Consider the following 15,279-nt stretch of genomic DNA (forward strand, 5'->3'; position numbering starts at 1 on the left):
TGATCTGAGTGCTCTCTGAGCTTCCTCCCAGCTCAAGAACTGATGAGTGTAGGCAGAAGAGAGTCACACGCACAGTGAGGGTGTGAAAAAGTGCACTGGGTAGATAAATAAAGGATCTCACTTCTCACCTTTGGCCCTACAGCAATGACCATTGTAAGGGGAAAGGAGAGAGAGGGGGTGAGCACTCTGGAGGTCCTTGTCAAAGAAAGCATCAGGGGCTGAATTTATGGCTCAGTGGTAGAGCACCTGCCTAGCACATGTGAGGCCCTGGGTTCCACCCTCTGCACCACATAAAAAATAAAATAAAATAAAAATAAACAAATGAAATCAAGGTATATAAAAAAAGAAAGCATCAATGACCATTCTAAGTTCTGGGTCTGTACAGGGTGGGGAGAAGTAGTAGCAAATATTATAAAGGAATCTCAGCCCAGATCATGTCATGTGGATTAAAAGAATTCCACCAGGAACTGGGGCAGGGGTGGAGGGTGATAGGAGGTAGAGATCTTTGGCTACAGGAACCTGAAGGACAAAGGCTCTCCTGCATCCAGGGGTTGGGGTAGAGGTAGGCAGGGTCTCTATAGAGGGAAAATCTCTGGGCTCGAGGATCTGTTCTATTTCAAAGTCTCATAGGAGGAGGGGATCTCTGTGTTTCAGTAGGAAGACTCTCTGTCTGGTCTTTGCTTTGAGTCCTATCATAAGTAGGAGGGTCTGGTCAACTTGGAGAGGTTGCCTGATCAGAGTGGTTGGAGGTGGGGGAAAAATCTTCAGTCTAGGGGCAGGGTTTCTGTCAAGCAGGAGGTGAGAGTTGCAGAGCTCCTGGAATATTTTAAGGGAGTTCTGAGGGGCATCTCTACCAAGTGTGATAGAGGTTCCCTATCAGGAGAGGGGAATTGGAGACTGTGAGGCCCTTGGGATAAGGGTGGGCTGGAAAGCCTCTCTTGTCCTGACAGCTCCAACTCACTGGTCAAAGCCCTCAGGCCGCCCTACTTGTGCGCTGAGGTGAGCTAATTCAGAAATACTGCAGGGGAAGGGACTGGAGTTCCCAGAGAGAAAGAGCCTCTGGAGAGGGGAGACTGGGGGCCCCTTCCTTTTTCTTTTCCTCAAACTTCTCCCTTTACAGGCCCAGTCATTTCTCCTCCATCTAGGCTGGGATTACCAGGTGGATCCCTGTGGTTTACGGTTTAGGAGGAGTCTGAAGCCCAGCCTGGACATACCAGGAGTGAACCCACACACACACACACACAAAGCAGCCGACCCCCACTACCAAGGGACTCACATACACAAACACCAGCAATCCCATTCGGGAACGCATATACCCAAATAATTTAGCACACAAGCTCCTCAAGCATACAGACTCCAATGCGCACGAAAACGCACACACGGAATACACACGGTTTCGGAATCTCACCGCAGAGTACACACAGATCCAGTCCACTGCAATATCTGATAGAGTATGTGTCTTTGTCTCTGGGTCTTTCTCGTACAAACACGCACCCCACTCAACAGAAGCGGCCCACGCTCTGACAGCCCGGGTGGCTGTGGTCTGAGCAGATGCGGAGCGCACTTCGTGCCTCTGAGCGCAGGGCCCGCAGTGCTGTGAGCCCTTTCCTCTGCGCCAGACACCAACTGCGCCGCTCTCAGCAGGGGCATTCGAAGACCCTCATAGTTACTGAGAGCTGTCCTCTGAATCTTGCCTTCTTCCAGGTCCCCTAAACGAGAGGAGGGGAAAAAGCGAACCTTTCGCCTCCATTCTGCACACACTGGAGAGTGATTAGTAGCGAATAATCTGCCGAATGGCTTCCATCGCGGAGTCCCTGGACGGGAACAAACAATTCAGGTGACCGAACCCAGGCTGAGCATCCTTGAGAGCAAGCGATCCGTGCCCATCACTTCTGTCTCGAAAAGGCATTAGTGGCCAGGTTTAAGTGCGACTGTTGGATGCCAGGGAGACACACCGATGCCCGGACGGTCCGCTCAGTCAGAGACCAGTAACTGTCCTGCTGGTGTTCTGGGTGCCCAGATCAGTTCTAAGCGAGGATCTGAGGCCGCCCAGCTCCTGTACTCAAGACGGTTGGTCCGGGGGCGGAGGGACCGGGAGAATCTGTCCACCCTGAACCCCTCCCTCCCTGCGGCGGCTGGGTGGGAAGGGCCAGGATCGGAGCTTAGCACCTCCTCCAGAAATGCAGCACTTCGCCCCCCCCCCCTCCTTCCATGCTCCCTTTCGCGGGCTCCCTCCCGCGCCTTCCCAAGGGCGCCCTTCTGCCCCCGACTCACTTCTAAATCCCTTCGTGCCTCCAGTCCCTTCTCCTGGACCCTCTCCTCACGCCCCCTACCTCGGGGTGTTTCCCCTTGCCAACCTCCACCCCCGCACCGCCTGACTCCGAGGGGCGGGAGCGCATTGGGTTGCGCACGGGTGGGGGCGCCGCGCCAGCCTCGCGTAGCTGCTCTGACGCCGCTGCCGCCGCCGCCGCCGCCTCCCTCCGCAGCCTAGCCTGCGCCCGGCAGAAGCTCCGCAGTGCACTAGCCGCCGTCGCCGCCGCTCGGCCAGTTCTGCTGCTAGCCTGCAGGGTCTGGCCCGAGAGAGCCTCAAACGGCAGCTGAGAGGGTCATGAGCCAGAGCGCCCCGGGGCGCAGTGGGGAGAGCAAGAACAGATAGCGGCCTCGCGCCCCCTGGCCCTCGCGGTCTTGACGCGCGCCCACCGCGTTCCCGTCCCTTCTGTCTTTTCCTCCGGGCCCGGCCGCCGCCATGGCCACTCTGCTCCGCAGCAAGCTGTCCAATGTGGCCACATCCGTGTCCAACAAGTCCCAGGCCAAGGTGAGTGGCATGTTTGCCAGGATGGGTTTTCAGGCGGCCACGGACGAGGAGGCCGTGGGCTTCGCGCACTGCGACGACCTAGACTTTGAGCACCGTCAAGGCCTGCAGATGGACATCCTGAAAACCGAAGGCGAGCCCTGTGGGGACGAGGGCGCCGAACCGCCCGTCGAGGGAGACATCCACTACCAACGCGGCGGCGGCGCTCCGCTGCCGCCCTCAGGCTCTAAGGACCAGGCAGTAGGGGCTGGTGGAGAGTTCGGGGGTCATGACAAACCCAAGATCACGGCGTGGGAAGCGGGCTGGAACGTGACCAACGCCATTCAGGTGAGCGCGGGATTCCCATCGGCGCCTGCCCGCACCCCACCCCCACCCACCTCTGAGTATCAGGCTCTGCTCCCACACAAATCCTGCGGTGATCTAGCTGGCGATGCCTTCTCCAGCGCCCGAGGATCTACCTCCCTTTCCCCTAGACCTCCTAGCCTTGCGCAGAGATCTACGCCCTTAGATGATGTCTCCCACCCTGATTCGCACCACTTCCCACCGCTTCAGCTGCAGGACAGCTTTGGCTGATGTGGGAGACACAACGAGAGACCAAAGGAAACAGGGGTGGGGGTGGGGGTGGGGTCGGGGAGGGATGAGGTAGAAAGAAAATCAGGATTGGAGGGAAGAGTATTATTGCTTTGGACTCCTGAATGGATTCACAGCTTCATTTTCGGGATGAAAAGAGAGGGGGAAATAGCTGAGCTGGGAGTCTCCTTTTCTGACACACGCCGTAAGATTGCACACGTACATAGTCCCCCTCCCCACGAACAAAAGGGCACGCGACACGCATCTATTTATAGATCACAGGACTATCCCAAATAGACCTGCGTACATCTCTACACCCTCCCACACACGGAAGCACATACCTTTACATACAAGCATACACACACTCGTACAAACATAACACGTGCACACGCCAGCACACGTTCATGCAGACAGGACCCAGTCTGCTCCCTCCGTGACAGCCCTATTGGAGACATTAAAGGCAAACACCTAGGAACGCACACAAGTATGCCCACAAGCATATATGGCCCGCGTCACTCCACGCTGTCGGGCTGCACATTCACTAGCCCCTCTCGGCCGAAATCCCGGCTGCACCGTAAAAGAAGTGGTCAGCCCCTTCGGACGACCCTAGTGAAGCCTCCTCCAGAGCTTTAGAACAGGCCCTGTCACTAGGCTGCCTACCTGGTCCTCCTACTCTAACCCCTCATCCCCATTCCCCACCAGGCGGCGCTAGTCTCCCTTGAGAGGTTAGGAGTCCTCACAACGACCCCGGGAACTGGCAGAGGCTGGCAGGTTCCTACTTCAGGGACTGAGGAGGCCTCAGTTCCTAGAGCGTCTCTGCTCTGTGGCTTGGCCCCGTGGCGTCCCCGGAGCGAACCTTCGTTGAATTGCAGAACATAGGTTTCCCAGGGGCGAAAGTCCTCGGCGAGGTTGCTCCCTGTCACAGGCTCAGCGGGACTTCTGGGTGGCCCGAACTGAAGCGCCTCCCTCTCCAAAGCCGGTGGACACAGCTTTGACAGAATAGGGACAGGCTGGGGGGCGGCGCCCGCATTGGTGGTCGCTGGGCGCCCATGCCTTCCTCCGGAGCGTCTTTCAAGGGCCCGTTAGATAGGCCTGGAGAGAGGCCAGGATTGTAGGCTGGAGGTGCGCAGGCCTCCGGGACCCCAGATTTCGTTAGCTTTTCTTCTCCAGGTGGATTCTAAACTGCTTCCTCAGCCTGGCTCTCCCCACCCCATGGATTCTGGTTCTAGACCTCCAGATTGATTTGGCTTTCCCACTGCGCCCAAGCTTTTAGGGCAGCCAGGCTCCCTGCCCTGCTCTACTACTTCCATTTAGTTCCCCCGCCCCAACCGGCTGCGCTTTGTCCTAAGGCTCCCTATTTCCAATCCCACCTCCTTTCTCCCCCAAACACGGACACCCTCTATTTTTGCTTCCCTGTGGCTTCGCCTCACTATCCTTTCCCACTGCTGCTTTGTTCCTTCTCTGGTTTGGTCTTCTGTAGACATCCCGCTTCCCTGTTAGCCTGCACCCCACTCCAGCCCCACCTTAAATCCTGTGCTCAGGCCCAGCTTTCTACCTTTTTAATCTCCTTTTCTCTGACTATGCTCCTTCCAGATTCTCAACTCCTCTTGGCTCTGACCGGTCCCCTGTTTCTATCCCCAAGAACTACTACCCAGTATCTCTACATTCCTCCTAGCCATTACTCCATCTTTTCTTCTCGGTTCCATCCTTAAACACCTCCCTGTCCATTTTGGATTCAACACCCAGGCTCACCATTAGGCCCCCTTACACCCCCGTGCTGCTCTACCCTCAGTCTCTCAGCAGTTTAGGCATAATTTTCATTCTCCTTAGCGCCCCCCTGCGACAGCTTTAAGCCACACCCCCCAGGGCCCTTCTTCGAGGCTGACTGTGAGCATCGGGGTCTGGTTGCCTCTCCATTCCACAGGGCATGTTCGTGCTGGGCCTACCCTACGCTATCCTACACGGCGGTTACCTGGGGTTGTTCCTCATCATCTTCGCCGCGGTGGTGTGCTGTTACACCGGCAAGATCCTCATCGCGTGCCTGTATGAAGAAAACGAGGACGGCGAGGTTGTGCGAGTGCGGGACTCCTACGTGGCCATAGCCAACGCATGCTGCGCGCCGCGCTTCCCCACACTCGGCGGCCGCGTGGTCAACGTGGCGCAGATCATTGAGCTGGTGATGACTTGCATCCTTTATGTGGTGGTGAGCGGCAACCTCATGTACAACAGCTTCCCGGGGCTGCCCGTGTCGCAGAAGTCCTGGTCTATCATTGCCACAGCCGTGCTGCTGCCCTGCGCTTTCCTGAAGAACCTCAAGGCTGTGTCCAAATTCAGTCTACTGTGCACTCTGGCCCACTTCGTCATCAATATCCTGGTCATAGCTTATTGCCTATCGCGAGCGCGTGACTGGGCCTGGGAGAAGGTCAAGTTCTATATTGATGTCAAGAAGTTTCCCATCTCCATTGGCATCATCGTGTTCAGCTACACGTCGCAGATTTTCCTGCCTTCGCTCGAGGGCAACATGCAGCAGCCCAGCGAGTTTCACTGCATGATGAACTGGACGCACATCGCCGCCTGCGTGCTCAAGGGCCTCTTCGCGCTGGTCGCCTACCTCACCTGGGCCGACGAGACCAAGGAGGTCATTACGGATAACCTGCCCGGCTCCATCCGCGCTGTGGTCAACATCTTTCTGGTGGCCAAGGCGCTCTTGTCCTACCCGCTGCCCTTCTTCGCTGCTGTCGAGGTGCTGGAGAAGTCGCTCTTCCAAGAAGGCAGCCGTGCCTTCTTCCCGGCCTGCTACGGAGGCGACGGGCGCCTCAAGTCTTGGGGGCTGACGCTGCGCTGCGCGCTTGTCGTCTTCACTCTGCTCATGGCCATCTATGTGCCACACTTCGCTCTGCTCATGGGCCTCACCGGTAGCCTCACGGGCGCCGGCCTCTGCTTCCTGCTGCCCAGCCTCTTCCACCTGCGCCTGCTCTGGCGCAAGCTGCTGTGGCACCAAGTCTTCTTCGACGTCGCCATCTTCGTCATCGGTGGCATCTGCAGTGTGTCTGGCTTCGTGCATTCCCTCGAGGGCCTCATCGAGGCCTACCGAACCAACGCGGAGGACTAGGGCGCGAGAGGGATCCCGGCGCTCCCGCCCCGCCCCCAACCTACTCCCACCAGCCCCGTGCGCCGTGCCGCCGCGCTTGGGAAGCCAAGCTTTAAACATCTCTGGTTCCTAGTTTCTGATTATTCGGGGATGGGGGGTGGGAGGGGATAGGGATCCACGATCCATCGCGTCTGCGTTTCTGTTGTCCTTTCTTTTCCACAACACCCTGGATTGGGGGAAGGCGGGGCGCATTTGTGGGCAGGTTTTCTGTTTCAGCAGAGGGGCCCCGACACTTTAGTTCCTATTACTGAGGGGGGTGGGAAGGGAGGAAGAAGGGGTGCAGCTCGCAGGCGCAGAAACTTGACCTTGGGGGGACATTTCATAGCCATCCAGTGCTCGGAATCTACAGCGTCCAGCCATTTCCAGCAAGAGCGCTTCCCATTCCCGAGACATTTCAACATTGCAGCCAGAAAGGCTGGACCGGGAAATTCATTTCGGGTGGGCGGTTTCCTTCGGCGCAGCCGGGAGAAGCCGCGGCGGGGCCGGTTTGCCTCCGGTTTTCAGGAATCCAAACCCATCTTGTGCAATTTATCAGGTCGTGGAACTGTTCTACTGTGCGTGTGGTGTGCTCGTGGTGAATAAGATGAAATGTATATCAGAAAAAAAATCTATCTCTAATTTAGAGTGCGGTGCATAATTATATCCGCAAATAAAGAAGAAACAAAGGCCCGTGCGGCCGCGTGTTAGTTCAGCTCGTTCTCATCAGCCGGGATCCCGCGCAGTGGGTAGCGGAGTAACCTGCTCCGAGAGTGGGGAAGCAGCTCTGGTTCAAAAGCCTCGGGTTCAGGGAGCTCTGAGGTTGGTTCACGCTTAAAGGAAATTCTCTAGGTGTCGCGCGGGGACGGGAGGGCGGGGAGTGGAGGTGGAGCGTGCTGTGGTGGCGCCCTCAGCCGTTTGTTCCCATAGGACGGATCCAACAGAGAATTCGATGGGCGCTCTCAACCTCCTATCTAAAAAGAGAGAGAGAGAGAGAGAGAGAGAGAGAGAGAGAGAGAGAGAGAGAGAGAGAGAAGAGGTGGTTGGTGTGTGTCTGTGCGCCCGTGCGTGCTTGTATGGACAAAATACCTACAAATTTATTCAAAATGTATAGACAGCCCACTAGGGCTGGGCTATGCTGGCTGCCCTAGGAAACTGAACTAGCTCTATCCTGTATTTTGTACTCTTTTGGCCAGAGCCAGGAAATAAAGAAATCCAGAAATTCACAACTAGGTTGCAGACCGTGTAGAGAGCTATAAAGGAGTAGGTTGTGTATTTCCCCAGACCCTCAGGGCCAAGCATCAAATTGGCCTTGCAGGCATCTCTTACCCAGAAGCACCTTGCCCCAAGTCCAAGATCCAATCATTTAGAATCAACAGTCTTAGTCAGTTTTTCCTTATCTTGTGCAGCCTGAGAATGGGTTTGTCTGAATTACTCAAAGGATCCAGTGCTTTTTAGTGTGGATCCTACTCCAGGAACAGCACCTGCATTGCCTTTAGGAGCCCTTGGTGGGGGACTATTGGGAAGGGTTCAAGATCAGACCTTCCTGATGGGAGCTGGGAGTGCAGGATCCATGGAATGTACCAGGGTCCTTTCCATGAGAGAAGTCACCTCAGAGGCCGGGTTAGGGGCAGTTTTTCCAGATGCAATCTGTACATGGGAAAGAACCCAGAGAATACATGAATGCCTGAATAGGATGTTTGTTTTTACTTATAACAGGAGAGGGGGAGGATTGAATGCATATGAACAGAGAGGCTGTACCTTTGTCTTATAAGAGCAACAATGTGTGTGTGTGTGTGTGTGTGTGTGTGTATGTCTGTGTGTATGCAGAGCATTAAGAGTGGGAGTGCTCTGTGATGCACCTGAGACAGAGGTGACCTTACACCACCCTGGTTCTGCAGCCACAGAACCAGAGTGGGAGGGGTAGGGGGTAGGACCCAATGCCTTCAGCAGGGGTGGTTCTGACTCTTTAGAACAGGTCGTTGAGAGCTCCACTATCATCATTGCCTATACCCCATTGTCACTATACTTGTGCATTCGGATTCCAGGACAACCCGTCCTTAGTTTTACATCCCCCACGACCACTGATGTCCCCAGAGCTGGGGAGGAGGTAACTCATTTCTTGTTCCCATGCTCGCTCTCTCTGCTTCTCAGCGAGTCTGCAGACATTTGATGCGCTCTGAGTCAGAGCTCAGCAGTCTGTAGCCTTCAGAAAAAGCCCGACATCGACAGCAGAAGGCAATGTATGAACATCACACTGCACCAGCTCTGTCCTTCCTGTCTTGAAAAGGACAAATGAGACACCAGGCAGGCTAGACAATGGCTGCCATATCTGGGACTCGACTTGATCCTCTCCACTGGGTCCTGGTGGCTCCTGTCTTTGTGCTCAGCTTGCAGGAGGCCAGGTCCCCATGGCAAATCACGGATAGTGGCAGGGGTGGGGAGAATCAGTTTCCCTGATGCCCCAAAGGGAACCTTGCACCCTGGTCTGTTGGACACCATCCCCAGACTCATAACTAGGATACTGGGAGAAATGGGGAGCAGGAGTAGATGAAAACTATCTCTGCACCCCTTGCTCCCTCCCAAAGTGCATGCATAGAAGGGCAAAAAAAGAAGTCCTAATTTACCCTCAGCCACAGAGAGTTCACTGAAGGCATCTGAGTCACAGGGAGCAAATACGCTGACAAGGCTCATCCCTAGATTGAATTGAGAGGAGGAATTGGTATCAACCCCCCTCAAAGTTCCCATCAATTCTTACAGTTCATGCTGCCTCTACTTGCTGCAGACCCTAATAGCTGTCCCTACCTGCTGTGAAGATGTGTTGGTGTACCTGCCTGGCCCAGAACCACCAAGACCCTTGTCCACAAGAAGAACCCTGAAGTCTCAGCCAGGCAATCCCCAGACCAAGACGTCCCTGCCTCGCCCCCCAGTGGTGAGAGTGAAAACTACAGACTCTCAAAGAGGGTTCTTTACAATTTGGCTAAATCAATCAGTCCTTCCTTCCTTCCTTTTTAATTTTTTTCCCTTCCTTTCTTCCTCCCTCCTTTCTTCCTTCCTTTTTACTTGGGATTGAACTGAGGGGCTCTTTACCTCTGAGCTACCCCCCCACCATCCCTCCTCCCCGTTTTCAGAAAAGGATCTCACTAAGTTGCTGAGGCTGGTCTTGAACTTGCGATCCTCCTGCCTCAGCCTCCCAAATCCCTGGGATTACAGGCATGTGTCACTGAGCCCAGGTGAGTAAACTCAAGTACACACCAGTGTCCTAAATGCTTCTTACCTCCTCCACTTTATTTCTAGTGCCTTATTTCAGCATATTTTAAAAGTGGGCATTTGGTCATTGTTTCCTCAAACATGGAAAGATGCTATATTATGGAACATGTTTTGTGATCTGACATGCCCTGTCCTTTGGAAAGAGGGAGGAAGGAGTCTTAGGGACCATTCAGAATGCAGAGAAGATCCAGTCCAGTCCTTGTTACTGGGGGGAAGACTTTGGAGGGGGGCAGATACCTGGAGGACTCAGCTCTGTGAGTAGAGCGTAGGGGAAACACAAACCTGGACATGCAGGCCCCAGATGGAGCAAGTTTGACATCAGGGATCCAGTCTTGGGTGTCTTTTCCACCGCTCTTTTATTTTTTCCTTTTCAAATTACACAAAATTTCTAACATACAGAAATGGTGGAAGAGTTTTATACTGAACATAGATATGCCCACCACCTGGACTGAATGATTAACATTTTTACAACACAAAATCTATCCACTTATCTATCCCAAACCCTATCTTTTAAAAATGCTCTCCAGGGTTACAGACATCAATATATCTCCCTCCCAATTTCTTAAGCATACAGAACCAGCAATAGTGACATTCGAAATAGCACAGGGTCAGTTGATTGCAGGACTAACTTGAACCTCACTGGACCCTGAGGCAAAAGGAAATATCAGCAGTAACCAGATTGTCTTGATTTTCAATTTTTGTTTTTTGTTCCTCATAGTATTTTGAACATTGTGGTTCATTTTTTAACTTACATTAAAATACTATTTATCTTGCTTACTGCATTTTTTTTATATGCTCTTAAATTTTGTTCCTGAGGCAAATTCTTTATTTGGCCTCATGCTAGTCTTAGCCCTGGGTTGAAGCTGGACATGAAAGATGAGCTCTGTTCCATAGAATTTGGTTGGGTCTTTAAAAAAAATCAGATATAAGTGATTCCATCGTGATGCTGTGGGCACCTCCTCTGCCAGCTGTGGGCTCCAACAGGGGGCGTACAAGGGCAGAGGCTCAGGCCAAGGATGTGCAGAGGATGATTGGCCGTTCTGTGGGTATGCCCCCAAACGCATGGGGCAGAGGGAAGTTCTTGAAGGGGCTGCTGATCTCCCAGACCCTATGACCCATTTCACTCTCTGGGGCTTTGTCAGTTTACCTGGGATCTCAGCTGGAGCAAAGACCCTGGCCTGGGATGCTGTGTAGCAACCTAGTGGTGTGACTTTTACAGGTGACTTGCACAAACAAGTGACAAGCCTCCTAAGAGAAAATAATTCTAAGAGACAATAGAGAAGACAGGCTGGGAGTGGGGCAATTCTAAAATCCATGTGGCACCTGACACTCATCTAGATATTTGCTCTAGAAAATGGAGTTATGGCTAGCCTTCGGAAGAGGGGTGCTCTGAGTCAAAACATAAATCTGCTCAGTAAAAATAATAATACCCTGGGTGCCAAGTCATCTTCTCTTCAAGTCAAACATAAAAGGGGAGAAAAGCTTCCTGTCCTTATCTACAAGGATATATGAGAAATTATGGGATCTTGAAGTGCTGGTACATTCATGGAAGGACTCAGTGAGAGAAGATAGAGGAACCTCAGAAGTCAGTGAAAAGGCTAGTCCTGAACACATCTGGGAGGTCTCCTGGGACCAGGAAAAACCAAAAGAGTTCTTAGCAGGAAAAGAAATGGCTGAAGGCCTGTGAGAGCTCCTAAGGAAGCAAGCAGAAACAAGAGTCAGGGAAATTTTTTTTTTCTTTAGAGAGAGAATTTTTATTTTATTTATTTATTTTTTCTTTTAGTTTTCGGCGGACATAACATCTTTGTTGGTATGTGGTGCTGAGGATCGAACCCAGGCCACACGCATGCCAGGCGAGCGCGCTACCTCTTGAGCCACATCCCCAGCCCGAGTCAGGGAAATTTGAATCAACCATTACATCATTCCACCTGAAGGCAAAAGTCCAAGTATAAAGACAAAGTGAGCTTCTCATAGAAGGTGGTAGAAGTGAAAAATAACCAAGGTGTGGAATAAACTACTACTTGTGGTTTTAGCAAAACTGTAGAATAGGTAACCTGGAAGGCACTTTGCTACTGGTATCTAAAAATGATGGAACAAATATGACATTTTTTTTTCTCTCTCTTGGTATCAGGGATTGAACCCAGGGGTGCTTAACCACTGAGCCACATTCTCAGCCCATTTTTATTTTGAGACAGAATCTCTCTAAATTGCTTAAGGCATCATCACTAAGTGGCTGAGGCTGGCCTTGAACTTGTGATCTTCCTGTCTCACCTTCTGAGCTGCTGGGATTACAAGTGTGTGCCACTGTGCCCAACCTAATATGAAATCCTTTAAAATGTAGGGCTAAGCTTTAAAAAGGGGGTGGGGGAGGGAGGAAATGCTTACAGGAAAACAACCAAGAGAGAACTGAAAAACAGAGTGAAATTCACAGGAGCGCGTGCCTGGAGTGGCTGACTGTCATCAAGAACCCGGAAGTTTCACCTTAATATCTATGGAAGACAGCGATTAATTTTGACCCTGGTACATGAAGAGTCAGATCCATAGGTCAAATAATCTAGCTAAGGCCTCCTAGGAACCATTTGCTTCTGGAGAGAATGACTGAAAACAATCTCTCTAAGGCACAGGAAGATGACTGGGATGTTTGTTGTCTTTTGTGAAAAAGAACAGTTTCCAGGAGAACTAATAATCATGACCTTCTACCTAACATTGACTTAGAATTCAAATTTAACTTTCTTCCTAGTTTACAAGTGCCAAGCCAGGGAATAATATAAGTTTCTGGCTGTCAATACTTTCTAGGATATCTGAAAGAAGCATATATACTAATTCTTTGGTGTATAAAGTGTCCTTACCCCAAATCACATGGGGTTCTGACAGAAAATATAAGAGGAATCTATCACCAAAAAGCGAGTTAGCAGACAAAAACAAACAAAAAACACAATATTACCCTTCCAAACACTTCAGATAATAGAATACTTTGACTGAGACCATGAAAAATATCTTTAAAATTATTCAGATATAAAAATTGAAACAAGAAAAGATCAAGACTCACACACACAAAACCCCAAGCAGATCTGAAAAACAGCTTCCATAATTAAAAATTTTAATAACCAAAATTTAAAAATCAATAAATAACACTGAAGAGAGGCATAATTAAAAGGTATACCTGAATAAATATCAGCATGAGTAGGGACATATAACTCTACAGGAACTATGGAAAAGAGGTAAGAGAAATTCAAAATAGAGAAGGCATAACATATATCTAGTAGGAGTTCCAGAGAGAGAAAAAAAGGAAAGAGGAAAGATAAGACACAAACCATTGATCCGAAGGACATAACAAAATTGAAATCAGGATTAAAAGAGATAAAGATTGATATTCAGATACACTGTGGGTAAATTTCAATAAACCAAAAGATTTAAAGACAACCACTGAAAAAAAGAGAGAGAGAGAGGGAGAGAAAGGAAAAGAGCAAAGAAAAATAAGAAATTTAGAGAGCTGGGCATGGTGGTGCAAGCCTATAATCCCAGCGGCTCCCAAGGCTGAGGCAGGAGGATGGAGAATTCAAAGCCAGCCTCAACAATGGCAAGGCACTAAGCACCTTAGTGAGACCCTGTCTCTAAATAAAATACAAAAAAAAAAAAAAAAAAGGACTGGGGATATGGCTCAGTGGTTGAGTGCCCCTGAGTTCAATCCCTGATACAAAAAAAAAAAAAAAAAAGAGGTGCTAAGCAACTCAGTGAGGCCCTGACTCTAAATAAAATAGAAAAAAGGGATGGGGATGTGGCTTAGTGGTTGAGCACCCCCAGGTTCAATCCCTGGTACCACAAACAAAAAACAACACTGAATAAAAAACAGAGATAGAATTATCAGGAATTGAAGGCATCTACATCACTTGACTTGCTGTATTAAGCAGGAACTACTGACTGCCTAGCATGATGGAAGAAAACAGATCCAATACATCATGAAATTCAGGACCCTGGAAGCAAAGAGAACATCTAGTGGCTTCCAGAGAAAGAAAATGTTCACATAAAAGGTCAAAGGTCAATTTCACATTTCTCAGCAACATTGAAAACTAAGGAAAAAATGGAAAGTGCTTTCAATTCTAAAGGAAAATGACTTCCAAACTAGAATTCAGCCATACCTTCAAAATTATTATCACTGGGTTAGAAGACACTTAAAGACATTCAAGGTCTCAAAAAGTTATTCTTAATACCCTCCCTTATATTCATTCCATAGTCTATTGTATTTGCTACTCCAAAGCAAGAGAATACACCAAGAAAAAGCACACACTAGACAGGACCACAACACACAAGTAAAAGAAAATCCTGAGATGATGGAAAAGCAAGACCCCAGGATGAGAGCTGTGCTACAGGCCCTGGGCAGAGGGCCAGGTTGGAGCTGGCCTGTTTGGAAGATACTTCTTCAGGAAGCAGAAACTGATACCGCATTTTATGAGTTAAATAATTGAGGGATATTTAGACATCTGTCTGAGGGTTTGGGGGGGTTCCATTAGTAAAAAGTACAGTCGTGCATCGCTTCATGATAGAGATCTATTCTGAGAAACGCACTGTTAGGTGACTTCATCTTGCAAATATCAGAGTGTATTCATACAATTAAGAGGGCTCCAATGTATGCATGACTGTGTGTGAAATAAAGGGCAACTCGTAATATAATGAAAAACTGTACAGAAACTTTAACAGCGATTCTTGAGAAAGGTTCAGAATCTTCTATCTTGCTCAGAGTGTCTATTCAGAGCTTTCTTGAATAATCATCTTGACTTTGTCCCTCAAAACTGAGTGTTCCAGAGCTGGTACATTTAGGGTAGCTGCTCTGATTCTTATTATCTCCTTAGCTAGTGAAGAAGAAAATGAAAGGAGAGTGTGCCCAACGCTTTTAGGGCTAAAAGTGGGAGTGGACCACATCAACTCCACTCCCACCCCTATTGGCTAGAACCTGGTGACATTATAAAGTTTTTTTGTTTTTGTATTGTATTGCAACATATACATGCTGAGAAATGCAGCAATCATAAGTGAACCGCTTGAAAATTTTTCACGAAGTGAAGTCATCTGCATTGCGAGCTTTTGTCCCAGTTAAACATTGTCAGTACTCCAGAGTTTGAGTTTCCTAGACAACTTGAGGGAATAGTCACAGGGAAAGGGTCTCCTTTAAGCAAGTTGCAGGGCTAGGGAAAGGTAAGCACGCGAAGGCTGACCCCAAGATGATAAGGAGCTTCTCCTGGCAAGGGGGGCGTGACTAGTCAAAAGCCAAAAAAAAAAAAAAAGGCAGTCTAGAGGCCGGAAAGGGCGGAGCCTGGCGGCACTACGCGCTGGAGGCGGGGCTTCCTGGTCTGCAGTCCCGCTTAGAACGAAGGGGCGTGGTCTCTTATGAGCTGGGGACAAGGTTAACCAACGTCAGGATTCGTGGCCAGAATGGGCTTGGCCTAGCGGCCCCAAAAGCTTATAACCTTGACCACCAAGGGCGAGTTAGGGAGAGAGATTGGCC

At 50.3% G+C, this 15,279-nt stretch overlaps 1 protein-coding gene across 1 annotated transcript; it reads left to right on the top strand.

Annotated features, from left to right (window-relative positions):
• The first annotated feature begins 2,746 nt into the window (after positions 1 to 2,746).
• On the top strand, positions 2,747 to 6,494 carry Slc32a1 (solute carrier family 32 member 1). The gene is made up of 2 exons (XM_026383321.2): positions 2,747 to 3,139; positions 5,307 to 6,494. Exons 1-2 carry the CDS (start codon positions 2,747 to 2,749, stop codon positions 6,492 to 6,494), a joined length of 1,581 nt encoding a protein of 526 aa, XP_026239106.1.
• The last annotated feature ends 8,785 nt before the right edge of the window (positions 6,495 to 15,279 follow it).

Source organism: Urocitellus parryii, chromosome 6 (assembly GCF_045843805.1).
Source record: "Urocitellus parryii isolate mUroPar1 chromosome 6, mUroPar1.hap1, whole genome shotgun sequence".
Classification (NCBI taxonomy): domain Eukaryota; kingdom Metazoa; phylum Chordata; class Mammalia; order Rodentia; family Sciuridae; genus Urocitellus; species Urocitellus parryii.

What these genes read in the sequence shown, in the direction of transcription:
- Slc32a1 (XM_026383321.2), top strand. Translation starts at nt 2,747, where the DNA reads ATGGCCACTCTGCTCCGCAGCAAGCTGTCCAATGTGGCCACATCCGTG. An exon ending in ACGTGACCAACGCCATTCAG is followed by an intron (nt 3,140 to 5,306) that starts GTGAGCGCGGGA and finishes TCCATTCCACAG; the next exon opens with GGCATGTTCGTGCTGGGCCT.